At 35.5% G+C, this 21,323-nt stretch overlaps 1 protein-coding gene across 10 annotated transcripts in view; it reads right to left on the minus strand.

Moving 5' to 3' along the window:
• LOC110393739 (dynein heavy chain 5, axonemal-like) overlaps nt 1-21,323 on the minus strand; it is a 155,023-nt gene that overhangs the window by 110,609 nt on the left and 23,091 nt on the right. For 9 of the 10 annotated variants that reach the window (XM_021386966.1, XM_021386957.1, XM_021386964.1 and 6 more), the window contains 20 exons: nt 20,999-21,172; nt 20,818-20,907; nt 19,500-19,655; nt 18,357-18,496; nt 16,693-16,844; nt 14,596-14,803; nt 13,659-13,746; nt 13,419-13,542; nt 13,145-13,308; nt 11,902-11,994; nt 10,213-10,416; nt 9,275-9,355; nt 8,788-9,192; nt 8,498-8,616; nt 7,380-7,516; nt 6,125-6,287; nt 3,017-3,128; nt 2,563-2,691; nt 1,100-1,299; nt 844-997 (listed from right to left, as the gene is read on the minus strand). In XM_021386966.1, the coding sequence (XP_021242641.1) occupies nt 844-997; nt 1,100-1,299; nt 2,563-2,691; nt 3,017-3,128; nt 6,125-6,287; nt 7,380-7,516; nt 8,498-8,616; nt 8,788-9,192; nt 9,275-9,355; nt 10,213-10,416; nt 11,902-11,994; nt 13,145-13,308; nt 13,419-13,542; nt 13,659-13,746; nt 14,596-14,803; nt 16,693-16,844; nt 18,357-18,496; nt 19,500-19,655; nt 20,818-20,907; nt 20,999-21,163 (3,084 nt within the window). In that variant the 5' untranslated portion in view covers nt 21,164-21,172. The remainder of the gene's footprint in view (nt 1-843; nt 998-1,099; nt 1,300-2,562; nt 2,692-3,016; nt 3,129-6,124; nt 6,288-7,379; nt 7,517-8,497; nt 8,617-8,787; nt 9,193-9,274; nt 9,356-10,212; nt 10,417-11,901; nt 11,995-13,144; nt 13,309-13,418; nt 13,543-13,658; nt 13,747-14,595; nt 14,804-16,692; nt 16,845-18,356; nt 18,497-19,499; nt 19,656-20,817; nt 20,908-20,998; nt 21,173-21,323) is intronic. The other variant, XM_021386961.1, reaches the window with a different exon arrangement.

The following is a 21,323-nucleotide window of genomic DNA, read 5'->3' on the forward strand; positions in this document are numbered from 1 at the left end:
TTCTCCACCATGCTCCTCCACCTCCTCCTCCTCCTTTAAAGATAGTAAGCGCATTTGCTTTTTTCTAGAATAGAATCATACAATCATAGAATCGTGTTAGAAGGGACCCTTAAAGGTCATCTAGTCCAAATCCTCTGCAATGAACAGGGATACCTACAGCAGATCAGGTTGCTCAGAGCCCCATCCTGCTTGACTTTGAATGTCTCCAAGGACAGGGAATACCCTACCTATCTGGGCAACCTGTTCCTGAGCCTCACCACCTTTATTCTAAAAAAGCTCTTCCTTATATCCAGTCTTACTTTGAAACCATTTCTGTTTGTCCTATTACCACAAATCCTACTAAAGAGTCTGTCCCATTCTTTCTTATAGCCCCCCTTTAGATATGGACAGGCCACTATCAGGTCTCCCAAGAGTCTTCTCTTCTGCAGGCTGAACAGCCCCAGCTCTCTCAGCCTGTCCTCATGGAGGAGGTGTTCCATCCCTTGGATCATTTTTGCAGCCCTACTCTGGATGCACTCCAATAGGTCCATGTCTCTCCTGTACTGAGGACTCCACATCTGGACACAGTACTCCAGGTGAGGTCTCACCAGTGCAGAGCAGAAGGGCAGGATCAGCTCTCTCTCCCTGTTGGCCGTGTTTCTTTTGCTGCAGCCCAGGATACAGCTGGCATTCTGAGCTGGGAGGACACCAGACAGACCTTAGTCTGGCAAAATTTCTTGTGAACTGCCTGTGCACAACCCACAAAACTTTATTATCATACACACTTGTAAGTAAATGGTGATGTGGATAATCTCTTGTTAGAACATACTGCCTTTCACATATAGCTATCATAAATCAGCATACCTGAGGTAGTTGTTTTGCAATGTCTCCACCAACAAAAACAGCTTCAAGGTAAATCCAGAGGTTTTGTACAGCAATCCAGTTTTCAATTATTTCCGCTGTATTGGCTAACTTCTGGACCCACTGTTGTATAGTGGACTTAAATGGTGTGTTATACCTGTACGAACGAGTTTTTTTTTTTTTTAAGTCAAATATTATCATTGTTTACTTTTGTTTTTGATTAGATTTAAACCATATGTGCGTATATTAACTTTTGTACCTGTTGCTCATGAGTGACCCCAGTATCATGAGGCTGTCTTCCACCAAAGCTATTTTCTCTGAAGTATCTGCTCCTTTCAGAAGGAGTTCTCCTCGTGTTTTGAATTGGCCAAAACTGAAAGCATGAGTACTCCACTCACTGATGACATGCTTCAATTTTGCTTCAATATCCTTTTCTTTAACAGCGCTGATGCAGATATCCTATGTAAGATTAAAATAGTAAATGGTATTCCTCTAGGGATAAAACAATACACAATCGTAAAGGCAATTACAATTTATTAGCTAGATCCTGACTTCACTGTGACCTTTAGCTAATGAAAGGAAAACCCCAAAATAATTAAGTTACACCAATGGATTGTATTATGGAATTATTGACAACTGGAATATTGTATGGGCTATACTCCATCATCACTGACACTTAGTCACCTCGTGCTTCTGAAAATTCAATCAGTAAATCTGGAGGGAGAATTTGCCTCTCTGAACATATTAAAATTTGAAGTCCAATGTATCTACTGAGGGTGTTAGGGAAAATAAACATTATCAATCAAAACCAGGAAACAGCCCAAGAGCAGAGTGTGCATGGGCAACATGAATGCCTGCTACTTCTTGAAGACAGTGAGGACAAGAATGTCATTAAATTGGCTACCGCATCAGGAAAAAAAAAAAAAGGAGAAGCTACTTAGATTGGACCACCCCAGATTCAGGTTCAGAAGTGTACCGAATGCCCTTACAGTTTTAAAATCTTCCTTTGAATGTGAGGCTGCCACTCTGAGCCTTTTAAAAGGCTTAAATTCTTGTCTGGATATTGGGTACAGCTGAAGTTCAATTTCATGTTTTTCTCATAGAATTGGAACAAGATAAATCAGGTTACTTCTAGAGAAGGACCACAGATTTAGCAAACTGATTCACAATAAAAATGAAGTTTGAAACAGTTGGGGTTTTCCTTCTTTATTTTTAGCTGTAATTCATCCTTGCAAAAGATGACAATGGCATAAAATGAATGTGGCAATATCTTTGTGCACATTACACAACTCTTCTCATTCCTCTGTTCTCTTGGGAAGAATCAGTTTGAAATACAAATGAACCTTGTCTCCCTTTAATTCTATACATCCTACTTCTACTGTGTTCCAAGGATTTCAAGCATTTAGCAGGATTAGACTTACAGCCACTTTTTCTCTCTGATGGGACATTTAAAAAGAATTAAAAAATATATAAGTAAGCAGATCTTAAAACAGAAGTGTAACAGAATCACACTACTCTCATAACAACAGAATTCCTTCTATTGTGGGACTAGTGTAATACCATCTATTCATTTGATCCTTCTCCAGGATAGAAGGAAATAAATTAGTCATCGCTGCTGATTTCAGCTACCAAACTCCATTCTTCAAAAGAATTCTCTAACTGAAGCCAAATTTGTTTAGGTTACAAAGCTGACCAGAAAAGAGAACAGAAAAGCAAATATACCTCAATATCTTCTTTACGTTTTAATAAAGAGGCATCCATTATATTTTTCAAAGAGAAATTTTCAGAGTCAACTTCAAAGTGATGTCCTGTTACTTGTGCAATTCTTTCCCAGTGTCGAGACATCATTGCCTAGAAAAGCCCACAGGAATTAGGAAAGGTTTTTAAAAATTATTATTTTAGGATAGAATGAGCACATATTTTTTCATTCTATCTATTGAACAAATAAACAAGTCTTGATTTCCATTCCACTGAAAGCATTAACAGTTCTTCTCATCTCATTACGAAGCTTTTTGTTTTACTTTTCTGTGACCATGCCTAGCTAGATTTTTGTCATAAATAAAGCTGCTTTAATCTATAAAAAAGAATTATGGAAAGCACCTTACAGTCAGACAGTACAATCATCAACTGAGTTTTTCAAACTAATGTTATCTCCAAATTATTATGCTGAACATACTTTGTTTGCCATCATTTCAAGCAGAGGACAGCTCTCTGTGAAGTCATCAATTTTCTTTTTTAGGTCTCGAAATGCTTGCCATTCCTTCAGAGCTTTAGGTAACTTGCGGATTCTTTAAAAAGTACAAAAAAGAAGAAATATTTGATTCCCCAAAACTATAATTCAACATTTAATAGTACAATATATTCTCATTTTCTGACCAGTAAGAACAAAATCCAGTTACAAGTTGGCAATGCAAAATATAGCTGATTATTTGTGACCGCAGGCAAGAAGCACTGCTAAAGATGGGGAAAATTCACACTAGAACGGGTTGGTTTCCATTTCAGTTAAATTAAAGAATGATAATTTTACCTGCAAACTCATGCCTGAACTTAAGCTTTTATGGTATGATTATTTTATTTAAAAAGTGAAAATACACCCGACTTTGTAAAGGGGAGAATGATTAAACAGCGTGTATTTTTTCAAGCAAAATAAAGTACATCTTAAAACAAAACTGATCTGCCTGCAAGCAAAAAAAAAATTCTTCATTTTTAATCACATAAGTCCTATTTTGTATCTAGTTTGTGCGAAAGATGTTTAAAGAACAAACTTCCTCTATGAATGATTTCAATATGAAAATGAAATGAAAATGAAGAATGGCTAGCACTGTGAACTGTCACTGCTCCATTTATTTCTAGCAAGTTACAACAATTTTCACCTGAAAAAAGATATGGACCAAAGACTGACAGCAGTTCTTTTACAGTTCAGCAGCAGAAAGCAGAAACGGCATAAATCCAACTCATAGCAGAAAGATCCTTCAAAGAAATTTTTCATTTTTCACAGCTCAAAATCAGACAGATCTGTTACACAACACTGGAGCACATGTGAATTCTTCCCTGCTTGCTGGTATGAGGTAGATAAACATCCACATACTGTCAAAGCACTGCAATGATCTCTGTACACTTTCGTCTTGAATCCAACAACAGACAATATCAAATGAGCTGAAGAAAAGTATTGCAGATGAAAAATTATATTCAGATGTGTGGTTAAAGTTTTGAGAGGCAGTGCGTAGCTACTTCTATGCTGAGTCACAACAACAAACTTTCCTACAATGGTTTTCTTAGGCTGGCAATTGGAAAAGGGATCTCTTCACTTGGTAATGAAAATTGATTATCATTTAAATACAAATAACATTTTCCTTTGTCTTGATCTCAGTAATAACTTCCAACAACAAGTTCCACAAAATATGTACTACATTAAAAAACTACTCCATTAATCAGGTTTAAATTACATTCTTTGATTTACTGGACATTCTCTTTGAGTTATACTACAGTAAAAGATAAAGGGAAATTTCCATATAGGTGTTAATTATAAATTTCTATAATGTTTCTTACCACATGCCTTTTCTATTTTTTTATTTTTCTTTTTTTTATTAAAGTATTTATACTTTAAATCTCTTTTAAAATGGAATTTTAAAATTTGTACCTACAATCATCTTTAAGATTCTTCTTTCCGTGGTTATTTTTTGTATTATACTATTTTTAAAAGAACTAGCAAGCATTACACTGAAGAACTAAGCATATCTAGAATTACGTGAAAACACTCACTGCATATCCAGTATTCCTGCTCATTTCATAACACAACCTACCCTCTCACTACCCTCTCAGTTAGTTCTGTGGCTACTCCCTGTGCATTGTTTAAAGTTCTCCAGAATTAAAGAGAATTGCTTGGTTCAATACGCTAACAACTCTGCCAAAGGAAGGATAGCACCGGGTTAAACCTCTATTACAAAAGATGTTTATTGCTTCTTGGTAGTCTCTTGCTCTGAAGATAGCTCAGCACTTGAGAGGGTAAAAAAAAAAGGCAGACATGAAGTAAAGAGGAACACATAACTTTCTGAACTGTAGTCATGCCGTGGCTTCCTTTAGTAGTTCCAGTAAAAGAAAACAAAAGGATAATCATGCCACTCTATGAAAAATAAGTAACTGCAGAAAAGAAGATGATGTAGAGTACAGAATTCTACTGAAATGATATCAAGACTTCTAGGTCCTGTTGAAATGCAGAAGTAAATGTATTTTACATACATAAATTTTTACTATTATCAAAAAAAACAAGGAGTTGTTTTTGCCCCAAAGTAACAACTGAAAACCAGTTCACTCCTTTTTTTTCCCAAAAAAGGCAGAAAATCTCCAACCCATCCCTTCAGTGTCTACACAAATGACCTTTGATAAAAGGGCGACATGCTCAAAATACCATACGACTGAAAAGCCTGAGCACAAAAAAAAAGTTTCCATGCTTTTCAAAGACTTGGGATGAGATAAAAAGCAAAGATTTGATCTCAAACTCTTGAATAATATCCCTGAAGTTACTCAAGTGTCTCTCAGGTCAAATTTTAAACACAAAATCAAAAGCTGATCTGAACTATGCATGTTCCAGTAGAAAGGATCTGTAGAAGAGAAGGGTCTTTGAGTACGAACTTGCCTTGAGAGAATTCACTGAGAATATGATCAGAGCCACTGTGTAAAAAAGTAAAGAAAAGGCTTATACAAAACTAACAAAAGACTGAAAACAGTTCATCTATTTTCCACTGGAAGAAAACCGTAACATCTTTTCTTCCCACTGGATGATACGATAAAAATATTGAATAACTGTTTTCAACATATTGTATGTAATTTGTTTCTCCTGTACTGTTTGTAATTCCCACGAAGAGCAAAAGAGAGACTATTCTGAAGGAATGGATGCACAGAATACTTAAGGCCTTCACAACTATTCTCTACTTTTGCATGTAACAAAATTCTTTTTTACTAGCAACTCTGTACATACTCCAGGGACAGAAATCAGAATACAAAGGAAGTTGTCAGAGGGAAAACAAGCCAAATCCTCTGTTCCTGTTCGGAGGAGTAATGAGTTGGATCAAGGACGTCTTGCAGATCTAGACAGGGCTGTTCAAAATTGAATGTGCGTCTTCACCAACAGAGTATAAGAAAAACCTTTGCGCTGAGCACTTAAGCAACCCTGAGTTTTAAATAAATCAAAGTAGTTCTGCCACTCAGGAAAATTCTCACAAGATAATTAACACAGAATAGCGAGAAATAAAAACTATATGTACTTCACTAAACAGCAACTTACTTGTTTTGAAAATCCAGAAGTTCATTGTTAATTTTTTCAATATTCAAATCACTCCAAAGCATTTCATTGTATCCATTGATACTAGCAATAACTGAATTATAAAGACCATAAAGTTTCTGAAGCAATGAAAGCTCACGTTTAATTTTGTGCAGTTCAGGATACTCTGTTTCAGATTTTAGAAGATGAAAATTGTTAATGTTCTGTAAGCACAAACATATCCATGAACATAAAAATCCACATATTTCTAAAACTGATATCTAATAGTTGTTTGAAATCAGATTTGCAGTCTTTTAGCATCTAATTAGGCAAACTTTTCAAGTTACATTACATATGGACGCCAGATTTCAAAGCACAGAAATTATGATTATTTAAATTGCTGTTTTTTTTAACTAATATTCTTTATAATGATATAATGCAATCTTACAAGGGAGGTGCTGCACCTACCTATATGAAGGACATAATGTTGAAAAAGTAGATGAAAAGGTAAAAGAACATATTGTGGTTTTATACAAGAACTAAAATATCCCCTATCTCATTTTGCACTATTTACTTAAGAGGCAAAGATTGAAGGAGACTGGGAGAGATAAATTACTTTCAAAACAGATACTTGACATCTTAGGCCATAAAAGCATATAAAAAGATCCCCTCAACTGAAACATTTTGCTTAGTTTCTATCATATCTATTGGGATTCCTAGTTAAATATACCATGCTTATGTCTTCAGACAAGAAAATACTGAATTTAGTACGTACAAATTGAAGTACTTATCACACTTTCTGCTGTAACTTAAATTCACACTGTGGCATCCAAAACTAGAAGTGTGTCTGCTTAGGAATCATAAGGATATTAGAGAAAAGTTGCACAATCCTAGTGAATTTATTATATATCTGGTGCAGGGACAATCTGAGTACTTCATCAACATATTCCCCATAACTGGATATGAAGGAAAGCAAAGGGGAAATTTGTTTGACTCTAAGCAGAAAAAGCAACAGAGCTAAGCAGATAGACCCTTCCTGGGATGCATGGAACAGTGCATTTCATTTTCCATTTGTTTATGTATGCCCAGGCTGAAAAACACTGTTTCACACAATTTATAGGGAATAGAACTATAATTTACTGCAAAGATTTTTAAGTTTTTTTTTTTCTGTGATGAATTTGGCAATGAGTCCATTACACAGGGCCCACAAAAAATTTTATACATATATATACATATAATAGCCAATTGGACCAAGTGTCTATATCCTCTGAGAAAGTACCTGTAACAGGAAGACCAAATAATTCTTCCCCACCAGAAAGAGAGAGATACTTTGCCCACAGTTCATCAAATTTGGCTTGAAAGAGCTGTAATCTCTCACTTGCTTCATGAGGAGAAACATTCTCTTCACTGGGGCCCCTGCAAAAATAAAAAAATACAAATTTGCAATTCAATACAAGTATCAGCCATGCAGGCTTCATGAAGAAGCACAACAGAACACAGGCCTAACTTACTGGACAGTATTTATTTACCATTTTCTAATGTTTTGGGTTTTTTTCTAGAAATTTTTACAATAGTCACTAGAAGAGAAAATGCCTATCCCACACAACATATTGAGTATTACCTGAAAAAAACACAATATATTTTCTAATAATATAATTACTCTGGGTTACCAATACACTTATGAAAAACAGCTAAAAAGATCTACAAATGTATAGTTTTGTTATTTTCCATTTCTTTCTCTTTCTTCTGTAAAACAGATTTATATTCTTAAAAAGGGAAAGACGGCAGGTACATGACACACTGCTAGCATGGCTTCAAGCAGTGCATGCCCAGACTCAATAGCTGACATTAACTTCCTTGTAAAAACACACACAGTGCATGTACTGTCCCATAATCACAACAGATCACCAAATTTTGGTCCTTTCCTTCTTTGTGTCACATTAGGTGCTAACATGGAAGCATCCAATGAAGCACAAATACTCCACAGTTAAATTTAAAAAGTCAAAGTAAACATTCCTGTAAAGAGCAATCAGTGAACTTAGAAACATTCAGAACTGGAATCTCCACTAACTTCCAAGGCACTACCTACATATTTAAATATATGCTTTAGTGCTTTGTTGAGTTTAGAGCACCCCAAAGACTTCAAATTTGGAGCTGTACTGAGAATCCAATCGTTTTTCCAAAGCTATTAACATTTCTGGAATTTCATCAACTCCAGCACTGAAATTGTGCTAATTGATCTGTGACTGTAAGAATATCTTGTATTATTCTGAAATCTGGCTCTTTCTAATCTGTTCTCATATCAGTATGGAGGCTGTGTTGTGTTTAGCCCTTTAGATGCACCATTTTGAACAATCACTAATTAAGCATAATTGTACTGCACCAAAGTTCACCTACTTTTCATTATAGTCTTTGCAGAACTCTGCAGTATCAGCCTGGAATTTCTGAACACCACTCAGCAAATCTGTTTTCATGCCTGGCTGTACCTTCAGTAGCAAATCCTCAACCTGTAGTGCCTAAATGCAGACAGAGAAAAAACAGGCATAGAAGGAAAAGAAAAAAAAAAAAAACACAGAATCTGAGAATTTTTAGAAGGAAAATGGTTTTGTTCTAGTATTTTAATGTAAAATGTCTGACAGTAACTGCTATAGCTGTAATTTGAGAAACAAACAATACACCCATGATACCTGTGTGTTTAGGTTCTTCCAGGCATAAGCCAGTCCATCAACTCTTTCTGTGTTTCTGTCTTGAAAGAGCAGATTGTATCTCTGAAGCACAGAATAAGATTCTTCAATAGGTCCAACTGTCATTTCAATTTTAACTTCATTCTCTCGAATTTCCTTTAGTGCTTCCATTGCTCCCCGTACATCATCAAGGTCATGGATAGGCCTGCTTAATCTCTTGCTAAGATTTTCAATGAATGAATAAATTTCATCCATGTCTGTGGCAGATTTTTCATTCAAAGCTAATCCAAATGTTCTTTGTCTTGAACGGCATTCCTGAATGAGGGCTATTTTCAATGACTCTGTTGCAATATCCACTGATTCCAGAACACAGTGATTTGGCAGTTCTCTGATCTGCAGTTCTAATTGCTAAGAAAAACATAAGTGATCAACTTTTAATTTCACTACGTTTTTTCCAACTGTTCCTTTTTATTAAAGACTTAATACTTACAGAAAAGTATCCAATTTGAGTTTGGAATTCAGCCATTGTTGGTTTAGTCTCTATGAATTCCTTCACCTTTTCCTCTGGATCCTATATAAAAGTTTATTTTAATTATTACTTACCATTGGTATTGGAATAGTCTATCCAGGACTTAGCTGTCTGATGTACTGCGCAAACAAAAATAATCCCTCTTCAGTAGAGTTCAAGGTATAAGCATTAAGCTCCAACTGTTTCACTTGATCCGCTTTTTCTGTTTCATATTCTTTTTACAGTACTCTTTATTAAAGCATTTGAAATCTATCCATAATTCAGAAGCAGACACTGATCAGGAAATCCCTTATCCATCCAACTATTACTATGAAATTTACAATTTTTGAGAAGTTTGTAAATTTCATAAAGTTGCTAGAACTTTGCTGGAAATATTTCCTTCTCAGTCTCCTTTCTATCTGCCAACAAGCAAAAGCAGTTGACAACTTCTAACAGCTATGTAAATGGTAGTGACTTTACTCAGACTCCTTGCTGTTCTTGAAACAGTATGTTTAACTATAGTTTCTAGCTAGAAACATAGGAGAAAGGATTATGCAAGGCCAACCCATTCGGAGCAAACACAATTGAGCAGGGAGGGATGGATCTAAGGGAAGAGAGAGTATGTAGCTTGCTGAAGCTTGTTCAAGGGGAACAGAGCACTAAGTGTGACGTCCTATCTTTTAATGCGGTAGGCTTATATCTCTGCAGAGGTAAAAGCTTCAGTGCCATCTGGGTCTCAGTAAATGAGCTAAATTATGGGTTCAATTACAGAAAAATTCATCTTCATCCAGCTCAGTGACATTCACGTACAGTAAGCACCAGTAATGCTTCCCAGCGAGCACAGTCTCCTTATGAAACCCTAAACAGTATTTAGAAGATTTCACAATATAGCTATATATTTCATTAAATACATATTTAACCTTATTCCAGATGCCTGAAAATTCAGAAAAACTGTTCAGAAGATCCGATGCTCTAGTTCTGAGAGACAAAATAACTGTATTGAGTTGAATCACCACTTTGTTTATGTCCTTATGCTCGATGATCTGCTTGTCTAAAGGCTTCAGTGCCAACATTCTGGTGAATTTGTTCTCATCAGCTAACTCTCTGACAACAGATTGTTCAACCTGGCATAAATTAAACAAGAATAAACGCATATACATTAGTTTTATTTTATATTATTGAATGCCCAGTAATGCACATACAGTAAGTACTTCTATGAGTAGTTAAAAAAGTGCAAAGAAAGAATCCACAAGGAGACTCCCTGCTCTTAGCTTTGATTTTTACAGAGCTCTAGCGCTAATAATTTTAAAAAATTAATTGGCATGTGGAGTTCTTTGTTAATCATCTTTGAATGACTTCAGTCAAATATGTGACACACAGAAGTACAGGTGTGCTGATTCCACCTCCTATACAGCTGCTCAGGTCTTCCTTTCTTTAGTAGAGAACTACAATCAGACTGAGAGAGCTGGGACATTATAGAAGCCTTCCAGTACCAGAAGGGGCCTACAGGAAAGCTGGGGAGGGACTTTTTGTAAGGGCATGTAGTGACAGGACAAGGGGAAATGGCTTTAAACGGGAAGAAGATAGATTTAGACTAGATATTAGGAATAAATTCTTTACTGTGAGGGTGGCGAGACACTGGAACAGGTTGCCCAGCGAGGTTGTGGATGCCCCCTCCCTGGAAGCATTCAAGGCCAGGCTGGATGGGGCTTTGAGCAAACCTGGTTTAGAGGGAGGTGTTCCAGCCCATAGCAGGGGGGTTGGAACTAGATGATCTTAAAGGTCCCTTCCAACCCAAACCATTCTATGATTCTATGATCCCTATTCTTGGCAAAAAAAAAAAAAAAAAAAAAAGCGTGGAAGTTAGTCTAGGGTTGGGTACTTAGAAATAAGCTCACAATTCTCCTTGAAAGAACTTGTGTCAACTCACTCTCTCCCAGTTGCTTTTTATCATTTGCAGGACTCAAATGGTTCTTTTCATTCAAATCAGCTGATGTGTATTTGTTTTTAATGTCAGATTGACAAAAGAGGAATATATTTTTTAAAAGACACTTTTCAGTACAGACCTACATAGAGATGTACTTCATTACCATAGGACAGAATTAAGGCCATCTGATTACCATTACTGCACATTTCTGAACATCAACAAATTTGATTATCTAACTGTATCTCAGACCTTCCCAAGGTTTTAGCACTCATTTTAAAGGGTTTACTTTAACATTGTAGCTATTGTATGTAGCCTGAAAGTTTAACTTACAGTTTTTGGCTGGGAAGACTAATAAGTTGTGTTAGTAGCATACATGGATAATGCTAGTTTTCATACATCACCCACAATAGCATCATACCTTAACAATATTTTAAAAATATCTTTATTAAAGCTACTTTTGATTTTAATAATAAAAAAAACTTCAAAACGTAAGTTTTATGAATTGTTACTCTTTGCTCTTTTGTTCAATTTCTTGATCTGGAGATCAAAAACTAGGCTTACACTAATAAGGAAGATCTTCCAGATTACAAATCAAAGTCTTGTTATAGAACACAATCACATGAAATTGAGAGATGTTAACCAAAATATTCATATTTTAAAATAATCAAAAGAAAACACTCACCTGCTGCTGCTTATGATGTAAGTAAGCAAATTTCCAGAGTGGGATATCTTTGGCTATTGATAACATTATATTTACTGCTTTGTTCACTGCACTCTGAAAACAGTAAAACACATAAAGAGATGAGGACAAGTAAGAGGGGGAAAAAAATGGAATAAAGGAAAAAAAGGACCCTCCAAACAATACCAAAAATGGAAAGTTGTACTTCTATCTTTATCAGAACTGTTCTAATAAGCACAGAGTAGAACCATGCAAAATAGATTTTATTAGGGGAAAGAGTACCCCATAAAGCTTTGTCAGTCATACGTTCTATTTGTATGTGTTTTTCAAACAAGAATGTAAAAGAGAAAGAGAAATCTAAAAATATTAATCATGAGCCACTGAGGAATCATAACTTAAGTACTATTTCACTTTAGATTAGTAATAAACATAGTTATATATATAAAATATATGATATAAAATAATATGAATACTATATTTCACATTCACATGAGAATATCTGAATAAATTTGTCTAAATTTGTGATGATGTATTTTGTAATTTATACAGACAGCTATATAAATTATTACATAACTTTCCTACCTGTGGTATTTAAAAATTACACTTTGTGGACTGATTTCTTACTGACAACATCATGAAGGCTGCAAATGAAATCTGAGAAAGAATTCAGCTACTGATTTTGATGATGATGATTCCAGCTGACAAACCTCAAAGTTAACCACATAAACTACTAATACTTTGTAAATAACTTCAGACATCACTGCAGATTGTAAGTACAAATGTGAGAATTTTGCAGAATTAGTAAACGTTTAAATATTTGTTTAAATTCTTCCACAATTCAGGGCTCCAGGCTTGTAATATTTCTCTTTATATTTCACTACTGCAGAATTCTGATTATTGAATATTTCAAAATGATAATGTCTTTGTCAACTCTGAAATGCTTAAGGAGACAAGGAAATCACGTCAATGTATCAAGGGCATTCTTTCTTTTTTTTTTTTTCCCATTTCTAATGAGTTGTGAACAGGAGTTGATAAGTTTTCAGGAAAATGGTTGATTCTACTGCGTAACAAACCTAATTGGTGGTTGTGTTCTTAGCATCCAGTGATGTCATATGAACTCAAGTGACTTTTAATCTTTTCTTCCCTTATTGCTAATACCAGATTAAACTTGCAAATCTTGTTTTAAAATAATGCATTAATAAATCTTTTTAACAAAAATGACTGAGATGTGCAGTTATTCAGTTACCTGAATATCTTCAAGATTTGGTCTCAAGACAACATTAGGAATAGCCAGCTGAAATTCACTTTTGAACAAAGGAACCCTCTTTGTCTCTACAGACTTGGTCATCTGATACCTGGAGTCAACAATACGCAATCGATGTCTCAAGGACTCTAAGGAAATCTTCGTGCCTAAATAAATACAACATTTAAGTGAAGTTATATTTTTTACCACAATAAGCTTGGGGAAAATCTTCTAGGGATATTTAAAAACTAAACAAATCTGAAAACAAAAGACTCACATCTGACTAAAGAATCAGTATTCTTCTGACAAAGCTGTCCCATGAGATAATAGCAACAACAAGACATGCATTCTTGGCAGCGTGTTTTCTGTTTTGTGTCAAGACGTGTACACGAATACGAATCCTGAAGAGTTAAAGGGAAACTCTTAGACAAATAAGCATATTATCCACTACATAAGTTAAATATCAAATACCTGACTAGGTTATAGCAGGTTACTTTTTATACTGTAGAGGCCTTACCTCCAGAGTCCTTCCAGCATCTGCTTTCAGCCTGTGCTTAAGAGTGTCTACCAGATCATACACAAAGGATTCCACTTGCTGACTCTGTCTACAAAAAAAACCTTACAGTCATCCTCATCAAATCAAATATAAGGAATAACCTTTACTTGTCTATAGATGCACATCCTCAGCTCTACTGCACTCTGAAGAGCCATACGCACAGGGAGATACCCTTCTACTTTTCCCTTTGTTCCTACTGCTTAGTCACACACAGAATGTAAGACATTAAGATATGCAGACCATCAGGAAACCCATTCATCCGACTCTGTTATATCTTGTTCAACTGATCTTCATAATAATGAAAGAAAAATAAGTAATTTTTCCAGATGTAGTTAAAAAAGAAAAAGCAGGCTTATCCAGATGATTCAGTAAGATAACTTTAGTTATCTTTTTGATATATTTTCTGGCTCTGAAATCAGAAATAGTAAAGAAATAAATACAAAGTGATTATCATATTTTGCAAAATGTGCATAGACATCTTTTTTTGGAGAACTGAACAATTACTCTTCTATATCCTCGAAAATAAGCATAAACTAAAAGATTTGCAGCTTTGGGTAAATGAGAACTCCTACACTAGTGAGCTAACATTATGAATCAAGCAATTAGCACTGAGATGACTCTTCAGGTTTTATCCAGTTCCATTTTCCTTGCTCTTCAGTAGAATGCCACAAGAAGAAAAACACAAAATGATAAATGCTATAAATGCAATTTTAATATGCTATATTAAAGTTACTTGAGAGTTTCCGCTCTGCAATCTGAGACTATCATTTTGCTTTAGACTAGCAGTTAGTAACAGTAAGAATAAATTTTTTAAAAGTATACTCTCTGTGCATAAAAAGTAATACATAAATATTGTCTCCCAAATTGGGCCTTCAAGTCTGTGCAATAATACACCTACTGAGAAAGTTTGCGAGCAGTAGAGACAGCAAGATTTTCTGTCTGTTCCAAGAATGTAGATACATCTATAGGTTCATCTTCTGGTAAAATTATCAGAGCAGTGTTTGACATATCCTCCAGAACTCTTTCAATTCTGCACTCCAGGGTATCAGCAGCTTCTTTGATTATAAAGTCCAATTCCCTCATGGTACTATAGACATTCTCAATAACTAAGCAAAAAAACCAAAATGTAAACAAATAATGTGAAACATGGATCTCTTAAATCTCCCCAACCTCACCCAAATTATGACAATGAAATGAGGATTTAACAAGAATGGAATATGGAATTAAGGCCTGAAACCAGAACATGATGGACTTGCTCTACTTTAGAGTCTTTAAATGAAACTATTTTACAATAAATAACACAAGAGTCTTCACAATATTTCTTCTGTATTAATACTGGAATGAAAAGGATTAACAAAAATCATTAGAAAAAAAGAGAGAACACAATGTACAAAAAAATGTTCTGGTTCTCCTAAAGGTCTTAAGAGTGGAAGTCAGCATTGTAAATTCAGTGGCTAAAATTCCTCAAGCCAAGACTGAATATAGGTTAAACCACTAGATTTTTTTCTTTCATATGCATGACCTAATTTAATTTGGAAAGAGATAAAATGAGTCCCTTAGCAGATGTGTTCACTAAACTGGGTAAAAAATAATTGTTTCTGAATAGAGTGGATAAATTACTTTGTTGTCTTTTATACTTAGTGTAAAAGGAAAGAAATAACTCATCTGGCACACTTCAGTTATTAAGAGACTGTATCATTTGAATTATCAATACTTTCTCTTACTGTATGTAGAATTAAATCAATATGATATCTGAAATGCAGCAGTGTGACAGTAGTGCCTAACTGTTGAATGCTTTAAGTAAAAGATACCACTTATTGCTATTAGGAAGTTAATGATTGAATCTTGTCTTTTTTATTGACTAGAATGAACAAATAATCCAAACAATTCCCTAGACACTTTTTTTTTTTTTAATATATAAAAATTAGGTATTTCTAAATCCATTTATTTCTCATTTTCTAAGTTTTAGCCTAGAAGGTAGCCACAGGCCCCCATGCTTTCAAACGGAGGGAAACTTTGTCATCTTTTTGTTTTCTGGGCAGGCAAAGATCAAGTAAATGGCTAAAAGGTGGCCAGCCCTACCTTAAGCCATTGCCAATGCGCTCTGCACTAGTGCCACATGGCACAGCCACAAATACACAGCTGCACAAACCCATGCCTGCATCTGTTCTTGCTTATCTTCCTGCTTTTCATTTTGAAGAAAAAAGTGGAAGCCTAACAACAGTTTGCCTCAGGTGAGAACTGATTTACAAGCAGGAGCTATTGTTTTCTCACAGAACCAAAATACAGAAGTCTTGCTAAGAGCTTTATGTACGTCCATTTCAATGACACTATTATAGGAGTTAATTTTATGCTGTCCTTGATGAGGATAACATTCTATCTTACTGGCTGTGTTGGAAAAACTCAATGCGTAACTGAGAATTTTAAAAGTTTTCTTAGAAAAAAATAGAATTTGAGCAGAAATCTCTCCCTTACTATTTTCAGCTTTGAATTTAGTCATGTCTATTTCAGGATGTTTGGCATCAGTTAAAAAAACTTTTCTATAGAAAAGATGAGAGACATTATTACAGCATTAAATGTTTGTTCTCCTGTCTCCCACTCTTGTATCAGTCAGGCTACAATTACTTACTGAAAGTGAAGAGGTCAGTCCACAAACCATTTTTTCACAGAGAAATAAAAACAGAACGCAGGCATGAAAAGAGATCTAGATTTTTTCCTTATGTGGACACGTACTTGGAAATAGATCAGAGAGATACTGATTGGGTAAAAAGTAAAAATGCACAGTAATTTAAGAAATGTGATGTGACAGTTTAAACTCAGCAAATGAAAAGGTATATAACTGAGAAACCAACTGCAACACAAGCCCTAATAATATGAAGTAATGTTACTAGCTCAAGTTTGCAAGACAGCTGGAGAGTTGAGGCTTACAGACCACCACCACCACACCACCAAACAACATCATCAACAGCTTACCACTACTTCTCTTCCTACATACATTTATTGATGTTTGAAGAAGTCCAGGACAGCTGCGTCATGCCTGGAGCAAGGGCATCCTCAACTTGTCCTATGAATGGCTTCATTAGTGGTTTCAGCACAACGGGAATTCCATTCAGACGCTCTTTGTAACTGATCAATAGATTCTGGAGTCTGTAACACATGGTCGTGTTTAGAATGTGCTTATTTCAGATATTTGAAACACGCAGAAATTTGGTCACATTTTCTGTTAATAAAAGTTGCAAGTCCTGCTCCCACGTTAAAAATTAAAGTTCCTCCCAATTCTAATTAGGTCTCTTTCTCCTCTCAAACACTAGAACCAGACTGAAGAAATAATTATTTCCAGGAAGCTATGTATTTAGGGCAACTTTCTTCCAAGGAAAATGAATTACAGTCAAAAATAAGGAAATTGAAAACACTATATCTTTCTTCCCTTCTTCCTATCTCACAAAAAAAAAAGGGGGGGGGAAGGGGCAAATTCTGAATCAATATTTCTATGAAAATGAAGCTCCATAACAGAGCTCCATGAACAAGAATTAGAAGTCAATGCAGCTTAGAAGTTAAAGATACATAATAGGTTCCTTACAAGAACTGCTGCAGAAAAATGATAACCGTGCTCTATGCCAGATTAAAATCATAATGCTAAATATTGTTACAAACAATATACTGAGAGAGCCTATTCACAGTACGCAGAGAAGTATTTTTCCAATGTTACTTAAGGAAAAATTAGAGTCTGAATATTCCTTCCTTGCCTAGGGAATTGGTCTGAAACCTCTTTTACAATAGAAAATAAGTTTGGATTTTCTTTTATTGCAAACGCTTTCTGTACATTTCAGTTTCTCTTGGATGGCAAATTTTAGGACTGTTGCTTTTTAGAAGACTGAGGCACACAGAGTTTGATTTGCACATCAGAAAAATGTGGTATTGCAAGAATGAAAGACTGAAAACTTTAACAATAGAAAGGGGAGCAGACAGGATTCCAATTCAGTTATGAAACTCTTTTAACTTCGTCCCTTTCTGTCCACTTCTGCATGAAAACTTCTTAAAAGTACACTCCTTACAAAAATGACTCTTTTGAGACCTATCATCCTTGCTTAAAGACTTAAAGAACTAATAATCAGGATCCTGAAGAACTGAAAAGAAGACATACAGCCCAGAATTTGGTTGCTACAATGACAGAAAGAAACTATTTGACATCAACATAGGTTATTTCACATATTCAACATGAGAGAAAAACACTTAAATATTTACATTTAATAACTCAGGTGATCTGTTACCTATACAAACATTTGAATTGTGTCTCAATCAAGTGATAAATTCCAACTTATTTCTGTAACAGAAAAATGCTTTTGATATAAGCATGATACTTTGGAATGCAACCCATATGTTATAGTGTGGAGATGCCTTAGCAGTACCTAGAAATTCCACTTACAGAGTAGCTGTTGTAGTAACAAAACAAAAGCATGTAGGCATTTTCTAGTAATGAGAATTATGTGGAGAGAGAATTGCACATTAACAGTATTACTAAGGAATTCCAGAGGAAAACAATTAAATTTCAGTTAAACTCCATCACAGTGAAAAGTTACAACAAATCAAAAGTACAAACAACAAAGCTAGGGATTCCTGTCTGCAGATGAGAATCACATCCAGAAAGTGTTTACTCACTCAGTGTGATGTCTTTTAATCTGTTCTTCGTCTGCACACAAGCCAAGGACAACATCTGGAACTTTAAAATGCATTTTTTTCAGGTACTTTGTTTCATAAAGTACTTCCAGGACCACTGGATCCAAGTTTACTAGCAGTTCCTTCACACAGTGGTATTTTGGGGGGAGGGGGAGGAGAAAGGGGGCAGGGAGAGAAAATAAAGCAGTATTTTAGTAGCTTAGTGATTACATGCAGTGTGTTACATCTGGAAGACATGACAAGACACAGAGAACTAGCCAGAATTTTTAAAACTGATCCCCATGTTGCAATTTCTACAAAGATCTCCAGGCTCCTGTACAAGTATTTTTCCAGATTTTCCAGAATATTAATCAACCAACAGCTTCCACTGATGTCAGTTTCCTGTGATTTCCTCACTGGGCCCTAACCACTTGGCTGCTGTGACTTCCCAATTCTGAGTCTATTTCTGCACCTCTCTCTGTGGAAGCTAATTGCTTTCTCATCTCAGTTTCTCCATCTGTAGACTGGGGAGAAATGTTGTGAAGTTTAGTCTCTGTATGTTTCTTAGGGCATAAAATGCTAATAAAGTGATGAATGAAGTTGAAAATCAGGTTCTAGCTTTCCATTACGGAATCAGTAATTCAAAAAATGTCAATTTTAACTGTAATTTCTCTGCAGTACAGCAGAGAAACTCAGCTTTAAAGAATGGTAAGATTTTCTGTCTCAGCAAGCAACATTGAAAGCAAATTAGTGACTGCAATATAGTCAACACTGTGATGTTAAACATTATAGAAAAGCCTACAAGCTAATTAAAAACTCTTTTCTTGACTAATATTTTGGTTAACAAAGAAAAAAAACATGAAACAGTACATATAAAGATGTAGATAAATCTACATCAGGTATGCATTTGCTGGGCATTTCCTCTTACACATCCTGAGTGAAGCAAGGGGCTTACAAAGAAGAGATATGACCAAGCCTGCACTATAATATAAAAAGGAAAAAAATACAGTTTCATCAATTAAAGTAGTTCATTTTCTAACCTTACTAGGATTACTTTAATGCTGTGCTTGTCTTTGCACAATATGAGTGAAATATCGTAGGTAATACTAAGTAATGCAACAGTAATACAAAATAAATCCTATTTACCTTGGTTTCTGGGTGCTTGACTAGTAAGGAAGCATATAGAGCATTTTTAGCCTGGTCAGCAAACCTGCACCAGGCTCTATAATAAATAAGTTCAAATTCCAAAAGAACTGCAGCCATTTTATTGTAGCTCTTAGCAACGTTTTTCATTTCCAGTGTCTGCAAATAAAATAAAATAAATAAATAATTAAGAAATTAGAAAAGCAAACAGCATTTAATCAATTTGATGAGCCTAATGTAATAGAAATGTCCTCCACTAAGGTCTTCCTTACTACCATCAGGAAAACAAAACAAATAAAAAGTTTCAAGTTACGCTATTTAAGAGAGAAGGTAAAACAAAGAAATAAAGAACAGCCTCATCTAGAGTATTGCATCCAGATGTGGAGTCCTCAGTACAGGAGAAACATAGACCTGCTGGAGCACATTCAGAGGAGGGCCACAAACATGATCCAAGGGATGGAACACCTCCCTTCGAGGAAGGGCTGAGAGAGCTGGGGATGTTCAGCCTGGAGAAGGCTCTGGGGAGACCTGAAAGCTGCCTTTCAGTATCTAAATGGGGCTGTAAGAAGGAAGGGGACAGACTCTTAAGCAAGGTCTGCTGTGATAGGACAAGGGGAAATGGTTTCAAACTAAAAGAGGGGAGATTTACTCTGGATATAAGGAAGAATTTTTCTACAATAAGAGTGGTGAGGTACTGGAATAGGTTGCCCAGTGAGGTGGTGGAAATCTCATCCATGGAGACACTCAAGTTCAGGCTGGACTAGGCTCTAAGCAATCTGATTGGGTGTCCCTGCATCTACAACAGGACTAGATGACTTTGAAGGCCTTGGAGTTCAAGCAGCATTTAGACAGTGCTCTGAGACATACAGTTGACCACCACAGGGTGGTCCTGCGGGGAGCCAGAAGTTGGACTCAATGATCCTTGTGGGCCTCATTCAACTCAGGATATTCTGTGGTTATGTGAAGTATTTGTAGTTTAATATCTCAGTCTTCTACATTATAAAGCATTGCAAATGGAAGGCTCTAAGCATAGGTCCGTAGCCAACAATGCTGTGATTAGGAATAGCACAAGTCCCAGAAGGTACAAAAGAATTTGCCAAAGTCATCAGCTTAACATCTCAAGGGAAGTAACTGTCCCGAGCCATAGGATAATAATGTTGCAAAAAGAAATTCAGATCCTGGAGCAAATAATAATACTATCCTGTTAGATAAGCCTGAACAGAATTGTTAGAAAAGTGAACTTAGGAAAATAAAAATAATTTCTGTCTGTTAATAATTTGGATTAGAATTTAGCATAAACCTTCCTCTGCTCATTTCTAACCTTCAGAAGTGTAGTTTTCTTTTTAAAGAATCTCATTGGATGGTCAATCTTTCTGTACAACTGCTGAGCCCACATTATCTTCCCTGTTACCTAAAATACAAAAGATATCAAGTTATATTTTTATTAACGTAAAAAGCCAAGACAAAAAAGCCTTTTTCTCTCTTATTTATTTCATTCTTACTGGTGGTATATTACGTGGTATAGGTGGATTTTCTTTTTGCTCCTGGTAGAGTTTTTGCACAAAGTCTAAGTCTTGGCTGTATTGCTGAAGGACAATTACATACTTCTCATTAAGATCAATTTGATTTTCTCCTATTCGTTCAAGCTTCATCAGAAGTCTCAGCATCTGCTCAGTCTAAAAAGGAGGATGGAACATTTACTGCAGAAAATGTCCACAATTCAGATGGTCATTGTTCATAAAGTCTGGTTATTTATATTTATACCATAAGTTATATAAATGTGTAAGTAATTCTAAGAAGCACAGAAAATGCTTCCAGACAAGTCAA

This window comes from Numida meleagris, chromosome 2 (genome assembly GCF_002078875.1).
Source record: "Numida meleagris isolate 19003 breed g44 Domestic line chromosome 2, NumMel1.0, whole genome shotgun sequence".
In the NCBI taxonomy this organism is placed as follows: Eukaryota; Metazoa; Chordata; class Aves; order Galliformes; family Numididae; genus Numida; species Numida meleagris.